Raw genomic sequence first — 14,148 nt, 5'->3', positions numbered from 1 at the left:
TGGGGCCACAGTTTGGAGCACTGCCGACCATCACTCCTCCTGGCATCCTCGGGCAGTGCTCACACCACCCCCCCCCCCGGCCCCCCCTGCTCCGAAGGCCGGGGCCGGGCAGAGGCAAGACCGGCGCTGGGGCGCTACATTCAGGTGGTGCAAGTTCAGGTGGCCACCTGGGAGTGAATGCCCCTGACCTTTTACTCCCAGGAGCCTCACTTGCTCTACTCTGTCCTTGACCTGCCTCAACACATGAGCAGCACGTCACTGTCTGCTTGAGTCCCTGTGGCCCCTCAGTGCCTGCAGGATGAAGCATGGGCTGTGACTCATTCACTTGGTTAGGGAAGGAGGAAGAAGCCAAATGAGAGAGAAACAGAAGGGCTGGAGCAGTCTTGCATGGGACGGGGCGATCCAGAACGGCCCAGGCTACGCGGCCACTGGGACTGCCAACATGTCCCAGATGGAAAGGAGGGCGGCCCTGTGAGGTATGGCTGGGTGCCCGCACAGGGACGTCCTCGTGTCCTTGAGGCCTGTTCCACTGGCTTAGGCAGTCTGAGTGACTCTGGTCTGTGTAGCCAAAGCAATCCAACCAGAGCCCTGGCCTCAACTAGCCCTTCCTTGACTTCATCTAGCCCAACTGGCCCCAGCCAGCCCCGTTCTCAAGGCTTCCCTACCCCCCGCCTTGCTTGTCTAGTCATTCTCTTGCCCAGATGTTGGAGGCCTTTACCCACCACCTTCTAGGACATTCCTATAGTCCCAAGAACCCAGCTCAGCAACCTCCCTGATTGCGGCCTGCTTCCCCAGTGTGCTCTCTCCAGAGCCCTCCCATACCACTGTCTGGTCTCCTAGAAAGAGGGAGAGGCTAATGTTAATGTTCAGTGAAACCCACACCAGGGCGGGCCCTGAGTCTCTGCAGAGCTGAGCTCACGAATCTGCCCAACTGCACCATGCAGATGGCGTCCTTCTCCCCATTTTATGGGCAAGGAAACCGAGGTTCAGAAAGGCTAAGGCCCAGTATGAGATTATATTTTTAGGAAACGGAAGACATTTAAACTCCATTCTGTCTGACCACCCCTCCCCCTTGAGGTCCCCTTTAATAGGCGTGCTGACCCCCGAGGCCCTGCACATGCCACCAACACCTATGTGGCTGGGGGAACGAAGGCAGGCCATGAGCTGTGCACACGTAGCACGTAAGCACTCACAGACGAGTCCAGTGCACAGACGGGTCTGCGGTGACCTGAGAAGAGGGGTCTCAATCAGCAAAGAACAGGAAACAACCTGCCAGTGTCATTCCGCAGCGGTGCAGATTTCCCCAAATGAGATCTTTTTGGGTGGGAGATGTCCCTGCTGGACTGTGGGTGGGGTTGTCTGTGGGGGTGAGACCAGGCATTTGCATTATAAAGGTCTCTTTCCATTGCGTTTGCTGCCTTGCAGAAGCCTCCCAGGCCTTCAGATGGCTGGATCTCCATGGAAATTAGTTTGCAGAGAGAAAGGAGCTATTTTAAGGACCAGCGAAGATGAGGACCTGTGGGCTGGGGTTAGGGAAGGTAGCTGTGGGAGAGAGCTTTTCTGAATGACTCACTAACTTCCCTCTTATCGAGGTGGAAAAAAATGGCATGGAAAAAGAACGGAAACCCAGGAACAAGGAGGAGCAGTGTGGCTGACCCCCTCCCCGCCAGGGGGGTCGGGAAGGGGGGTTGGCACGGAGCTGCAGCAGGTGCCTCCCAGGCCGCGCTGGGGGTGGCGATGCTGGGTGTGAACTGCCATTAGAGAATATCCATTGTGATTATACCTTCCCGTCAGCAGAAACTCTGCCATTTGAACCAGCTTTCATACAATCATACAAGGAAGGAAAATTTTGCTTCTTCAACAATGGCTGGAGCAACTCTGCCATCACAGAGGGCGACAGAATGCATCTTCGGGGTAGGGGCACCCTTGTAGGAAAGCGTGTTAAGCAACCTGTCTTCTCGGTTAGGGAGCCTGGTGAAGGCTAGCTGAAGCTAAACATAGGTCAATTACTCAAGTGACAAAGAGGTGGGAATTTCTGGGTCCCCGATCATCCTGCCAGAGGACGGGGGTCGGCTGTTTGGGAGCACGGCAGACGCGGCAGAGAACTCTGGCTGGAGTGGTCCCCCAAAGCGGTGGCAGGACAGAGCCCAGGGAGAAGGTGGTCAGGGACCCTGGCGGGGGGGGGGGGGGGGCGCAGGGCCGAGTGGCCAGGAGGACAAGGGTGAAGCTTACGTTTCAGTTTCCAGTCCCAGACATCAGTGGCCTCTGTTACCCATCAGCTGACAGAGCCTGGTTGGTGCTCGCGCAGCCTGTGGCGGAACTTGGGGGAGACGCACGAGGGGCATTGTACTTGCTCAGGCAGTGGCTAGAACGCAAAGATGATGGGGAGTCCAAAGCACACCCCCCACTGCTGGTCCTCAACTCACTTCCCCTGGGAAGCCTCAGAAATGGTGGGAGGGCCTGGACGTCCATCCTGGGTGGGGGTGGAAGCTCCAGGTCTATGCTCTTCCTCTGAGTGGGCAGCTACAGGTGGCTCGCAGAAGGCCCACGCATCCAGGCAGCCAGTGGGTCCCCAGGAGCCACAGGTATCATGCCCAGGTCCTCAGCCGTGGGGTGATGGCTAGACGGGGGGGTTGCCCTAAAGGATGCCTGGGTGTCTCCAGCTGTCCTTCCACCTTGGCCCTTGGCCTATCGAGTCAAGGGCTAGTACCTGGGGACTCCGGTGTTTGTGTGAGGAGCAGGAAGTGAGCCTGCAGGGCGAGGGGGTCCCATCTGACTGCAGGAAGGAGATACAGCTGGGCTAGGCTTTCCCGCTCCATGGGTGCAGGGCAGCAAATGGTTTGCTCCAAGGCTGCTGAGAACACCACTCCTTCCAGCTCCAGGCCTGGTGTCTGTGGACCTGAGCAGAGGCTGGGTAGCCTGAGGTGGTGGGGACAGCAGCCCCGGGCCAGAGCACCCTGGAAAGGGGGGGGGGTGGGTCAAGCACACCCACACTGGCCCTCCCTGAATGCAGGGAGCTGGAGGCCCACAACCTGGGGACTGTTTACATGTGTTCACGGTCTCCGGAGCTCAGCCACGAACACTTACAAGAGCCAGCAGGACCTGGCGGCTGCAGGACAGCAGGTGGTGGTGGTATGTCCGTGGGGGGGGACACTGGCGGAAGCTGGCCGGCTGCCCGGGCCTGGAATCCACAAAGCCGTGTAACATCTACTGGTCTCTGCCCAACTTCAACCCGGTGCTACAAAGTCCCCTCTAGTCAGGGTAATGAGTGCCCCTCACCACCATGAACCTCAACCTCCTCTCCTCCCGTGCCGGCCGCTCTGCAGCCCCAGCAGCCTAGGAGCATGTCTGTGGCTGAATGTCAGGAAAAAATGCCACACAGATGGGATCGGAGTGAGAAAGGCACAATTTATTGGTCACACAGACTGACACACACGGGGACGTGGGGTGCGTACCCATTCTCCTGTACTCACGCTTCTGGATTCGGTTTCCTACACTAATTCTGTATGTCAAAAAAGCAACACAAGAAAAGACGCCACCAACCTACCCTCCCAGTAACCAAGGAAGCAGAGCCAAAGCCACGGAGTTCGGGAGGAGACGGCTACGCTGTCCTAAGCGCTGGAACAGAGAGGATCACCCTCGCTTGGCAGCCAGGCAGGAGAGCTCGGCTTTGGGAACGACGGCAGAGACTTTTCTCTCAGCACGATGAGATACGTGCTCGGGGGATTGGCTCAGCCCACCGCCTGGTGATAGCTGCCCACCTCGAGGAGGGCCTGGGCGTCTCCAGCACAGGTGGGAGCCGGATGTCTCCACTGTAGAGTAGGAGCTGATTTTCCTTCCCTTTCCGACTGAAGAACTGAGATCCCTTCCCTCGGCGCCAGCTCTGCTGGACCCCCCAGGGCTTTAGCGAAAGCAGTGGGCATCACTGAAGCTAGACAAGGCCAGGTTTGTTGTACCCTAAATTAACCACTCACTCTTCAGCTCCCTAAAGGCCAAGCCCTGTCTCGCTCCAGGAAGGCACTGGCCTTAATTTTTAATGCTTTGTCCAAACCACTCAGAACACAGTTTTGAACTGGGGGTCTGGGATGTGGTTTCGGTTGGCTGAAGAAGACACAACTTATGTTTGTAAAGCACTTAGCACAGTACCTAGCATGTGGTGAGTGCTCCATACATGTAGCCATTATTATTATTAATATTAATATTATTATTATTATTTTATATCTCCACCTGCAAATCAGCGCTTTAGTTCCTTTCTTCAAGATGATGACCGGAACAAGGCTCATGGGTCCCAAGTACCAAGATCAAGCTGGGGGCCCAAGTACACTTTCCCTTCCAACCTTAGCATTTGGTGCCAAGTTTCACAGCCAGAGCACTCTGTGACCACACAGAAGCTAGGCCCTCTCCTGAAAAATAGTAAGCCTTGCACAGGAAGCTAGGTAGGAGGAGTCAACAGGGGGTCCTGAGAGAGGGTCCAAGTGGCTTCACGCTGTTCCTCTGGGCTCCTGTCTCGCTGGCAGTTCACCGGGGGCTTTACTGTGGGACAAGAACAGAAGACTCTCAGTGCCAAAATCTCCACCAGGCCAGATCTAACTGAAGGTGCCCACGTCCTTACACAAGGTGGGCTAGATCAGGCTTCCTTTAACATGGTGCTAGAAAGAGCCAACACACTGTTTTATGTAATTGATTTCTAATATATACGCACATGTTATATGCATATGTGATCATTATAGTATACGGAAGAAATAATATGTAATGTATAATATATAGTTAATATGTAAATTATAACATAGTAATAACATATAATAAAATGCAACCCTCCCTATAAACCTATGAGGCAGATTCCATTAATAGCCCCCTTTTACAGATGAGTAAACTGAGGCTCAGGGCAGAGCCAGAAAGTGGGAGAGCTGGGATCCAAACCCAAGACAGTCTGGCTCCTGAGGTAGTTCTTAACCACTATTAGTTTTGCTCAAAAAAAAAAAAATCTATTTTATAGGAAGGAAGGGGACAGCACATCTGAAGTCTCCAAAATACTGGGAAACATTTAAGTACTAACACTAATGATGGTGACAGTGAAATATAAACGATCCGGGGTCTTTGTGTTTGTGGAGCCTGAGTTCCTGAAGGTCTGACACAGGAGGGCTCAGAGAGTTTGTCCCCAGCGCCTTATTTAGCCCTTTTAGTGTTGGAGCAGGGACTGGAGGTCTGGGTTCAAATTCTGAGATTTGAACAGGGGCCTGCTGTCTTACCACAGGCACGCACAGGCCCCCCTGGGCACGCGCACAGGCCCCCCTGGGCACGCCCGCAGGCACAGAGGGGCCGGGGTGGGGCCGGGGACACACCCACACCCCCACTCCCTCCCTGGGCACGCCCCCAGGCACGGCGGCCGTCTCGCGCGCATGCGCGCATGCGTACACGCACCCTCACCGCGCACCTGCATGGCCGCCCGGCCGAGCGGCGCGTCCTCGGGCCGGTGCTTGCCGTGGTGGGGCAGCTCGGCGTTCTCGCGGTAGTCGCGGCCCTTGGAGTGCTGCAGGTGCAGGACGGCGGGGCTCTTGACCGGGAGGGGCGGCCGCTGCGCCGGCGCGGGTGGGGTCTGCTGGCTCAGTTCGGACCTGGAAGGCTTGATGGGCCTCTTGGCCGGCACCGGGGCTTGGGAGCTGGCGGGGGCCTTGGCCTTGCCCTGGCTCTTGTCCCCGCCCGCGGGCCGGCTCTCCGCGGAGGACGAGCAGGTGAAGGAGCGGAGCCGGGGCGTGGGGCTGAGGAAGGGCGCGGGCGCGGGCGCCGGCTTGCCTGTCCCCTTGGTGCCCTCCGCCTCCTGGGCTTTGGGGAGCAGGATGCTGGGCGACAACATTCCCGGGTCCGGGCAGGGCGGCGGCTCCTTCCTCAGCATTTTGGGCGATTCCTGCTCTTTCCTGGGAAGCAGCTTAGGGAAGGAACTCACAGACCCATAAAGCGGGTTCTCAAACATCTCAGGCTTGGTCAGCTGCGGGTCCTCCTGAGGGGAAGGTTCTGCTGAGTTCTTGCCCATGTCGCAGGGCCTGAAGGGTGGCAGAGGGGAGACACAGAGAAGCACGTGTGAACAATGGCTGCTTCATTCCGACGGGGTTTTCTTTTGCGGGGATCAAAACGTTTGGAACCAGATGGAGGTGATGGTTGCCCAACTTTGTGATTGTTCTGAATGCCCCCGAAATGTTCACTTTAGTATAGGTGCTGCCGAAGCGAGCGCAACTGTTCGTTTTCAGATGGTTAATTTGGGGGATGCCTGAGTGGCTCAGTCGGTTCGGCCTCCAACTCTTGGCTCAGGTCATGATTTCAAGGTTGGTGGGTTCCAGCCCACACTGGGTTCTGAGCTGGCAGCAAAGAGCCTGCCTGGGATTCCCTTTCTCCCTCTCTCCCTTTCCTTTTCCCTTTCCCCTGCTCGCGTGAGCTCTCTCTCTCAACAATAAAACATACAAAACAAATAAACAATAAAATGGTTAATCTGAGGGCAAGGAATGGGCTAAATGGGTGGTGGGTATGGAGGAGGGCACAGTCTTGAGCACTGGGTATTATATGTAAGTGATGAATCACTGAATTCCAGTCCTGCAGCCAGTATTACACTAAATGTTAGCTAGAACTTAAATAAAATTGAAAAAAAGAAAGAAAAAGAAGCATCCAGCAATGATTTTCCTGGAGTTTCATATAAAAGATTTCCTTCAATTTTGACTGCGATGAGAAAAAAATATTTCTATTAAAATAAATTTTTTTAAATGTCTGTTTTTGAGAGAGACAGAGTGCAAGTGGGGGAAGGGCAGAGAGAGAGGGAAACACAGAACCTGAAGCAGGCTCCAGGTTCCGAGCTGTCCAGCACAGAATGCAAAGTGGGGCCCAAACTCACGAGCCTGGGCGCCACCAAAATTGAGTATTTCTATTCTTTAAAAAAAAAAAGTTACTTTTGTTATGGGCATTTCACTTCAATTAAACAAATCTAAAAATGAGAGGAGACGGTGCCGTGTTGCTCATCTGTTGATCTCACAGGTAAGCTCACCTCTTGCCTTAGACCTTTTCACTGCTCACACTGGAGCACTAGGGAGCAAGGTGGGGGCTTCGCTGAAGGTTTCATAGGAGAAAGAGAAGAAGGAGTTCACTTCTATGGCACCATCAATGTCAAAGGCACCTCTTCAGTCCTTGTCAGAGAAGCCTGCCCTCCACACCCCCGCGCCTCACAGCAGCTAACGGACCTCCTTTCCTGGACTCCCCTCATAAGAACCCCACAGCCTCTATGTTGTCTCTAGCAAATTCTGTTCAGACCCTCAGAACAGAAGCCTGCGGGGGACCGCACCCCCTCAGCGACCTATCTGTGCTGCTCCAGGGCCCCAGCTCAAGGAGTTCCGTTTAACAGACAGCAGGGGCCCCCAATGTGTGGGATGCTGCCTCAGGCACAGGAGGGGGCCAGGAACCAGACAAAAATCTGTGCTCAGGGGACCGATGCTCCCAATGAGCACAGCATTCTTCCCAACCACACAGCCCTCTCTCCCTGGAGAGCTCCTGGTGAGTGTGGTTTCCTTCACTCAAAGAGGGAAAGAAAAATGGGGTGGCCGTGCCGAAACTCAGAGGGAACCGGGAGAGACGTGGGCCAGCGCCGGGCAAGCGGACAGGCCTGTCTGACTCTGGGCAGCGCCGACACTCCGGGTTGCAACTGCAAGGAAGAAGAGCTGCCTGTGTTGATGTGTTTCCTGAATTGTTGCTGCTTTGACTCGAGGTGATTTCCTGCTGAGCGAATTATAATCCGGAATGGGAACACGTTTTACTTTCTGGCCAACAGCACAGTCTCCGGGGGGGGGGGGGGGAGTGTTCTGGGTTCTGCTTTCTGCAAAAAGGGGAAGCTGTCGTGAACAAGCAGGTCCCTAGGAAACCAATGAAGTGTTGAGGCCGCGATGCCTCTTACTGATGGAATGTGCACTGAAACACTGTTCCAAAGTCGCGGAAAGGCCAAGGCTAATAGGCTCTTCAGGAAATAGGTGTGGGCTCCAGGGACAGAGGCGAGATGTCACCCTCACCTGGGTCCTCATGAGACGAGAGGCCACGGGTGTGGGGGAGGCGAGCCTCGGGGACATGCCAAAGGGGGCTTGACTGTTGACTTGGGGTTTTTGCTCATTACTCTTTGGAAAGACCTAGAAGCAGTTGCACAATCAGAATTGTTGGGGCCTTGAACAAAGACTTTGAAAGCTGCCCCTCCACGTCAGGCCACCCTCTGTACCCCTGCTGGATCCTCAAAGATCTTGACTATGAATTGGTGCAGGGAGGAAGGTGCAGGAAGGTACAAACAGCATCGACCAGACATTTCTGATAGAGTCGAGAAGCTGGAAAGAAAAATGCATGGCCTGATTCCTGGCAGCTGAAATGACAGACAGGAGGATCAGGGGCAGGGCCGGGAAGAGGCCACTGGGGGTGAGTGTTTTGGTGATTCCAAAGTTCCTTCCCTGGGAAAAGAGCAGGAGGCAAGTTAAGACTTCCACCTGAGGAGGCCCTTGTCACTCCGAGAGAGGGGTCTGGTGGGGGCAGGGCGACTGGGGAAAACCACAAGAAATTCAAAAAGTCTTATTTCCCTGACCGCAGGTTACAAGAAACCAAGTTCCAGAGGAGGCCATGGCTGTGGAATGAGTGAACCAATATCTAGGGGGCAAAATAACCCCACTTGTCAGATTCCAGAATCTTCCTTTCTAAAGCGAAGCACTGAGCAGGGTCTGAGACGGGCCTCCCTTCCTCACCACATGACTTCAGCCCAGAGATATGTCCCAGCTTGCCCAGGATTTGAGAGTTCCCCAAGACGTGGGTTCCCAGTGCTGAAATGGGGACAGTCTTGAGCAAACGGAAACGGCTGTTCGCTCCACCTGGGTGTGGGGTGGAGGTGGCAGGGAACAGAGGGTGCTGGGGACACCCCTCCTCCAGCCTTTCACTCAGGCTGAGCCAGGGGTCTGATTAGTGGAGAGGGTTGCCGCCAGGCATGGGAGCTGCTGGCTTCTTGCCTAGAATCACCTCGGTTGTGCGAAGTGAGCTTAGAACCCCACCCTGGGGACCCCTTCCCTACAGATGTGCCCGTTCTGAAGATGTCACCCGTGGAACCAAAGAGAATACATCCCCACCCAGTTCCAGGCTGTGTGCTGTGTTCAAGTTGTCAAGTACAAAGATACACTGACTTTGGCAACTTAAAATCATTACACTTAAAGAATCAGGGCTGCCACAGAGGGACCTCAGCACCCGTCAAACGGTGGCTTTTGTTTTCATTTCCCAGGGAGAAACCTCTTCCAAGGCTCTTACAGGATGACCACAGTCCAAAAATATTATCAACAAACCCTGAAGACTAGGGCCACAGAGAGACAGGGTGAGGGTCAGGGGCCTCGCGACTGCTCCTGTCCTATCACATCCTCCTCCCCTCCGTGCATCTGTCCAATTTGTTTTTAGCAAAAAGGCTTGAGAAGCAAACCTGTAAAGTACCCCTCAATCCAAAGGAGGCTCCTGCCAGGCCAGGTGTGCTAAACAAGAACAATGATGTGTGATGACGGTCCCTTCCCTGGCTCCTCATAAATGATGGAAGACACCATTGAGGAACAGAGGACCTCAGAGGGGAAGAGAGGTCCAGAAGCAGCCCCCTGAAGTCATTACCAAGACAGCGACCAAGGAAAGACGGTGCTCATGATATTTTGTACATCTCCAATCATCGTTAATCGGGATCTGCACTTTTAATTTCCCGGTCATCCTGTGCTTACTGGAGAACTTGTAGGGCTCCCCCTCTAGCATTTCCATGAGGTGCTAAAGGATGGCTTCACGTGTTACGTGGCACAAGTGAGAAGTGGATGGAGATTTGGCTGCCTGGCCTGAGCTCCTCCTGGCTCTGTCCTCCTGGCCCAGTTCTAGATGCAGGCCAGCTTTCTCTGGGCTCCTGGCCTTTCCCAAAGTTTTTTGGCCAAACTCCTTCTGTAGGCCGGCTGCCCTCCCACCCTTCAAAATCCATGCCCCCCCACCCCCCACCCCATAGCTACTGCTTTTTCTTACTGGCCTCAAAAGGAGAGATGGAAAAGTGGTGGATGGGAACAGGTCCCTTGTGGCTGAAAAAGCAGGGGAACTCCGAAATCCCCACCTGGTCCCTGAGAGGTTGCATGAAGGCTCACTGGTGATAGAAACATATTTTCCAATAAACGTAGTTTTTACGGGAAGTTGTTTTTTGGGGCACTATCTTAAAAAATGTTCTATTTTTTTAAGTCTTTCCAATTTATACCAATAGGGTAGGACATGGCGATTTCATAGGCATTTATTGAGTGCCTACTGTGTTCTAGGCCCTGAGGATGAGTCGATGACCAAAGTGGACACACAACCCTAGCTTCATGCAGCTTCTATTCTAGGGTCAGGTTTCCCGGTGATGAAAACCCAGGGAAGGGAGAGGACTTGATGAAGAGGACGCTCACCTTGACTCCTGTGTCCTGGGGCAGGGGCCCCGGGTTGTTGTGGAGGACGAAAACTTCTTCGGTGATATGGGTGCCTGGGACGGTGGTGTTGGGGGGCTCTCTCCCCTTCCAGGCCCCAGGGATGAGTCCTTTAGTGGCTGGTCATAGCTCCAGGCTGTGGGCTGCTGGTCAGGGGACAAGGACTGCTTCATGTGTCCGAAGGGCACCACCCCCATGTAGTTGGGGTTGATGATTTCCGTGATGCTGGAGCCACTGCATGGAGGGACCCTGGAGGGGAAAAACGCCCAAAGTCACACCCCAGGGCTCCCTTCCCTTCTCCAGGTCAGCACCCCATGAGGCCAGCATCCTCTGATGTCCCTCGGGGACCCCAGGTCCTACGCGGTTCCTTCACTCTTTGGACAGTGGATTCATTCATTCATTCATTCATTCATTCATTCATTCATTCCTACAGCAAAATAGTTATGGAGTGCTTAGTAAGTACCAGGCCCTGGGCCAGAAGGTAATATGGGTGTGAACAGAGCAGCCAGTCTCTGTTCTCATAAAATCCACGTCTGACAGGCAAGAAAACAAAAAGTGACTAAGAAACACGGTGTTCACGTAGTGCTCAAGTCTGAGGGAAACAAAGGAGGCAGAGACAGACTAGCTGGAGGGCTGGGATGAACTGGGCACAGGGCGAGCAGAGAAGACCTGTCTGAGGAGGCAGGTAAGGAAGGGGGGGGGGGAGACGGGGTGGGAGGCCCTGGTAGGAGGAGCTTCATAGTCCTGAAGGGCTGTGAGCAAGTGGGGAGAATGGATAAGAGGCTGGCGAGGTCAGGCTGCGTGGGTGGGGGGTGGCAGGGCTGGGGAGGGGGTGGTAAATGAACGGCTGGCTCCATCTGGAATGTGTTGGCTTGCACCACTGCGTGAGACATCAGAATGGGGACGGCCATGCAGGCATTTGGAACGATGGGCGGGAGGTCACAGAAGTCAAGGCTGGAACCTCGAATGTCGGGGGAGTCAGCTTAACACTGTGGAGGGCTGAACACTGAACTGGCTGAGGTGACCCTGGGAGACACACACGCCGTGCTGCCCCTCGGTGACAAGAGTGTCGTCCTTCCTTGTGAGAGAGTGCTCTTATGAGAACCAACTAGTAGAGAGCTGAGTATACGGGTTCCGAGCAAGGTTCCCCAGCTCTCATCTGCTCAACCAGCCTCAGTCTATCTCTTCCCCATCTGTCAATGCCTATTTAAGAAGCATTAGTTCGGGGCGCCTGGGTGGCTCAGTTAAGCCTCCGACTTTGGCTCAGGTCATGATCTCATGGTTCCTGAGTTCGAGTCCCACGTTGGGCTCTGTGCTGACAGCTTGGAGCCTGGAGCCTGTTTCAGATTCTGTGTCTCCCTCTCTCTGTGCCCCTCCCCCATGCAGGCTCTGTCTCTCTCTCTCTCTCTCCCTCAAGAATAAATAAACATTAAAAATTAAAAAAAAGAAGAAGAAGGAGAAGCGTTAGTTCTAATACTAGCCAAATGGAAAAAGAATTTGTTGACCCTCACTGATCCTGATTCTGGAAACAAAGAGACATCTGAGAGTTAGGATACGTTCATTGATGGGATAACATTGGAAGAAAAAGATCGAAAGGGAACATTATATGGCTCTGAGGGTCAGAAGTTGCAAGTGGGCGAGGGACTGGCTGGGAGAGGGGAGACCTGGTGCACGGGTGGGGCAGGTGCGAGGACAAGGGCTGGAGGGACAGTGGTCTGGGGGCCCGAAGGAGGAGACTAAGCCGGGCTCTGCAGCGGCGTCTGGGATTTCGCGTTGGCTAACCGGCATGGCTTCACCCCCTCAGCAGGCAAGCGGGCACAGGGACCGTGACGACGCCGTCTGGCTTGATGCTAGGACTCGGGACCCCAGCAGTGAGCTGAGGCGGCCCTGCCAGTGGGGACTCCTGTCCCCCGGTCACATAGACTTTAATGTCTGTGTGATTCCCAGTCCAGGCTCTGCCAAGAGCAACCTGTGTGCACTTTCCTCAGTGATTGTTTTCCCCTTAGCAACAGGATGACTTTGTTGACCACAGAGCCGCTGCTGTCACGGGACCCCAGGAGACGTGGGAACCCTTCCCCGCAGTCACCTCTGCAGTGGCTTCCCCCTGGACTGGGCATCTTGCTGCTAGGCCGGGAGTTCCCAAATCAGGGGCTCACCTACTTTGCCTTGATTTCTCTGGACTCTGACACACGCCAAGGGCTCGGCCAATGTCAGTGAAGTCCACTGCTCTCTGACACGGAAGCGTCTCCCAGGCTGCACACAGACAGGCACACCCACCTGCCCGCGGCTGGCAGCCGGACAACGCCTCTCCCTGGCCAGAGCTCTCATTCCCTCCCGGTCCCTGGTTTCCCTGTGCTCCACTCACCCTCCCCTGGGTCCTGGGTCTGCATAATCACATTAGTTGGTGGGGAAGCCCTGGCAACCCCCCGTTCTACCTGTTGGCGGCAGGTTCCCACTGCTTCATGGGGTCATGGCTGGTGAGGCTCTTCAGGGACTTGGGCCCACTGGACTCATCTCGCTCAGTCTTCACAAAGTCTGCAGGGTGAGATACAGCAAACAGCACGTGAGGACCAGGGCGCCCAGCATGGGCCAGGATGGTATAGAAGTTTCCACTGGCAGCCGACGCGGGACAGTCAACCGTGGCTGTCTGGGAGGCGGGCCAAGCAAGATTCTGAGGCCTCACATGAGTTCAGTGATCGAAGAAGGATGCGTGCCCCCGCTCCACGGGAAGAAGAGTCCACACCCAGAGTTGTCTTGTCATGTGACATGTCCAACTTATTGGTCTCACAAGGGGCAGGGAAACATTTCTTGGCAGATCCGAATGAAACAAACATTAACAAGGTGGCTCCGTAAGAGCATCCGAGGCCAAAGCCAAGCTCGTCTAAAGGGGAACTGGGACGCCACCTTCCTTTCGGACTCTGGCTTGTGCTTGCACAGGAGGCAAGTCCCTCTCCCCCCAGCCTGTGGTTCTGCTGGAGAAAGGAGCTCCCACAGGGCAGAAGAGGGAGCCCCATCCACAGGAGATAGTACCCCTGGGGGCCCAGAGCCCTCCCAGAAGCAGGGAGTGCTGACCGTCTACACACGGTGAGTCCTGCTCTCATTATCCATGTGAGACTCAGGCCCCCGTGGTGTTTATGAATTCCACCTTAGCACCCTGTGAACCTGTACTCTCACCCTGGGCTAGGCGCCTGCTAGATACATGACCTTCAGCCAAACACTGAACCTCTCTGTGCCTCAGTTTCCCCATCTACCACACAAGGACGAAACCGGGCTGTCAGGGCTACTGCAAGGCATTAATGGGATGACATTCAGAAGACCATCGTTTCCCACATTATCCGGCATCAAGTTAAAGTCCAACTCATTTTAGGCATTGTTGTTACAGTGCTTTTGAGTAGGAATTAAAGGCAAAAGGAAGGAAAAACCACCTGTTGTTTGTGTGGGAAGCAAGAAATGCTTGATTAACACATTTTGAGCAGCTCTGTATCCCTCAAATCATTTATTATTTCAAGCACAGAGGTTTTAATGTGATGGTTACTACTGAGGACTCTACACGCTAGTTTCCAAGTTTAAAATTTTGGGGAAGGATTCTGAGAAAATTACAGATTTGAGTCTAGAAACATCCTCGTGTTCCCGGCTATTAAGGTCTCTTGGCCGCGTTTCAATATTCCCCAGAGGAGCAGTG

General features: G+C 54.5%; 1 protein-coding gene across 2 annotated transcripts in view; it reads right to left on the bottom strand.

The window, feature by feature from the left end:
• Positions 1-3,388: 3,388 nt before the first annotated feature.
• INPP5D (inositol polyphosphate-5-phosphatase D) overlaps positions 3,389-14,148 on the bottom strand; it is a 123,385-nt gene continuing 112,625 nt past the window's right edge. The window contains exons 24-27 of one of the 2 annotated variants that reach the window (XM_045034633.1): positions 12,902-13,001; positions 10,449-10,715; positions 5,422-6,041; positions 3,389-4,533 (exon numbers count right to left, since the gene is read on the bottom strand). In XM_045034633.1, coding sequence (XP_044890568.1) covers positions 4,433-4,533; positions 5,422-6,041; positions 10,449-10,715; positions 12,902-13,001 — 1,088 coding nt within the window. In that variant the 3' untranslated portion in view covers positions 3,389-4,432. The remainder of the gene's footprint in view (positions 4,534-5,421; positions 6,042-10,448; positions 10,716-12,901; positions 13,002-14,148) is intronic. The other variant, XM_045034634.1, reaches the window with a different exon arrangement.

This window comes from Felis catus, chromosome C1 (genome assembly GCF_018350175.1).
Source record: "Felis catus isolate Fca126 chromosome C1, F.catus_Fca126_mat1.0, whole genome shotgun sequence".
NCBI classification, from domain to species: Eukaryota; Metazoa; Chordata; class Mammalia; order Carnivora; family Felidae; genus Felis; species Felis catus.
This window is presented reverse-complemented; position numbering and strand designations above follow the sequence as displayed.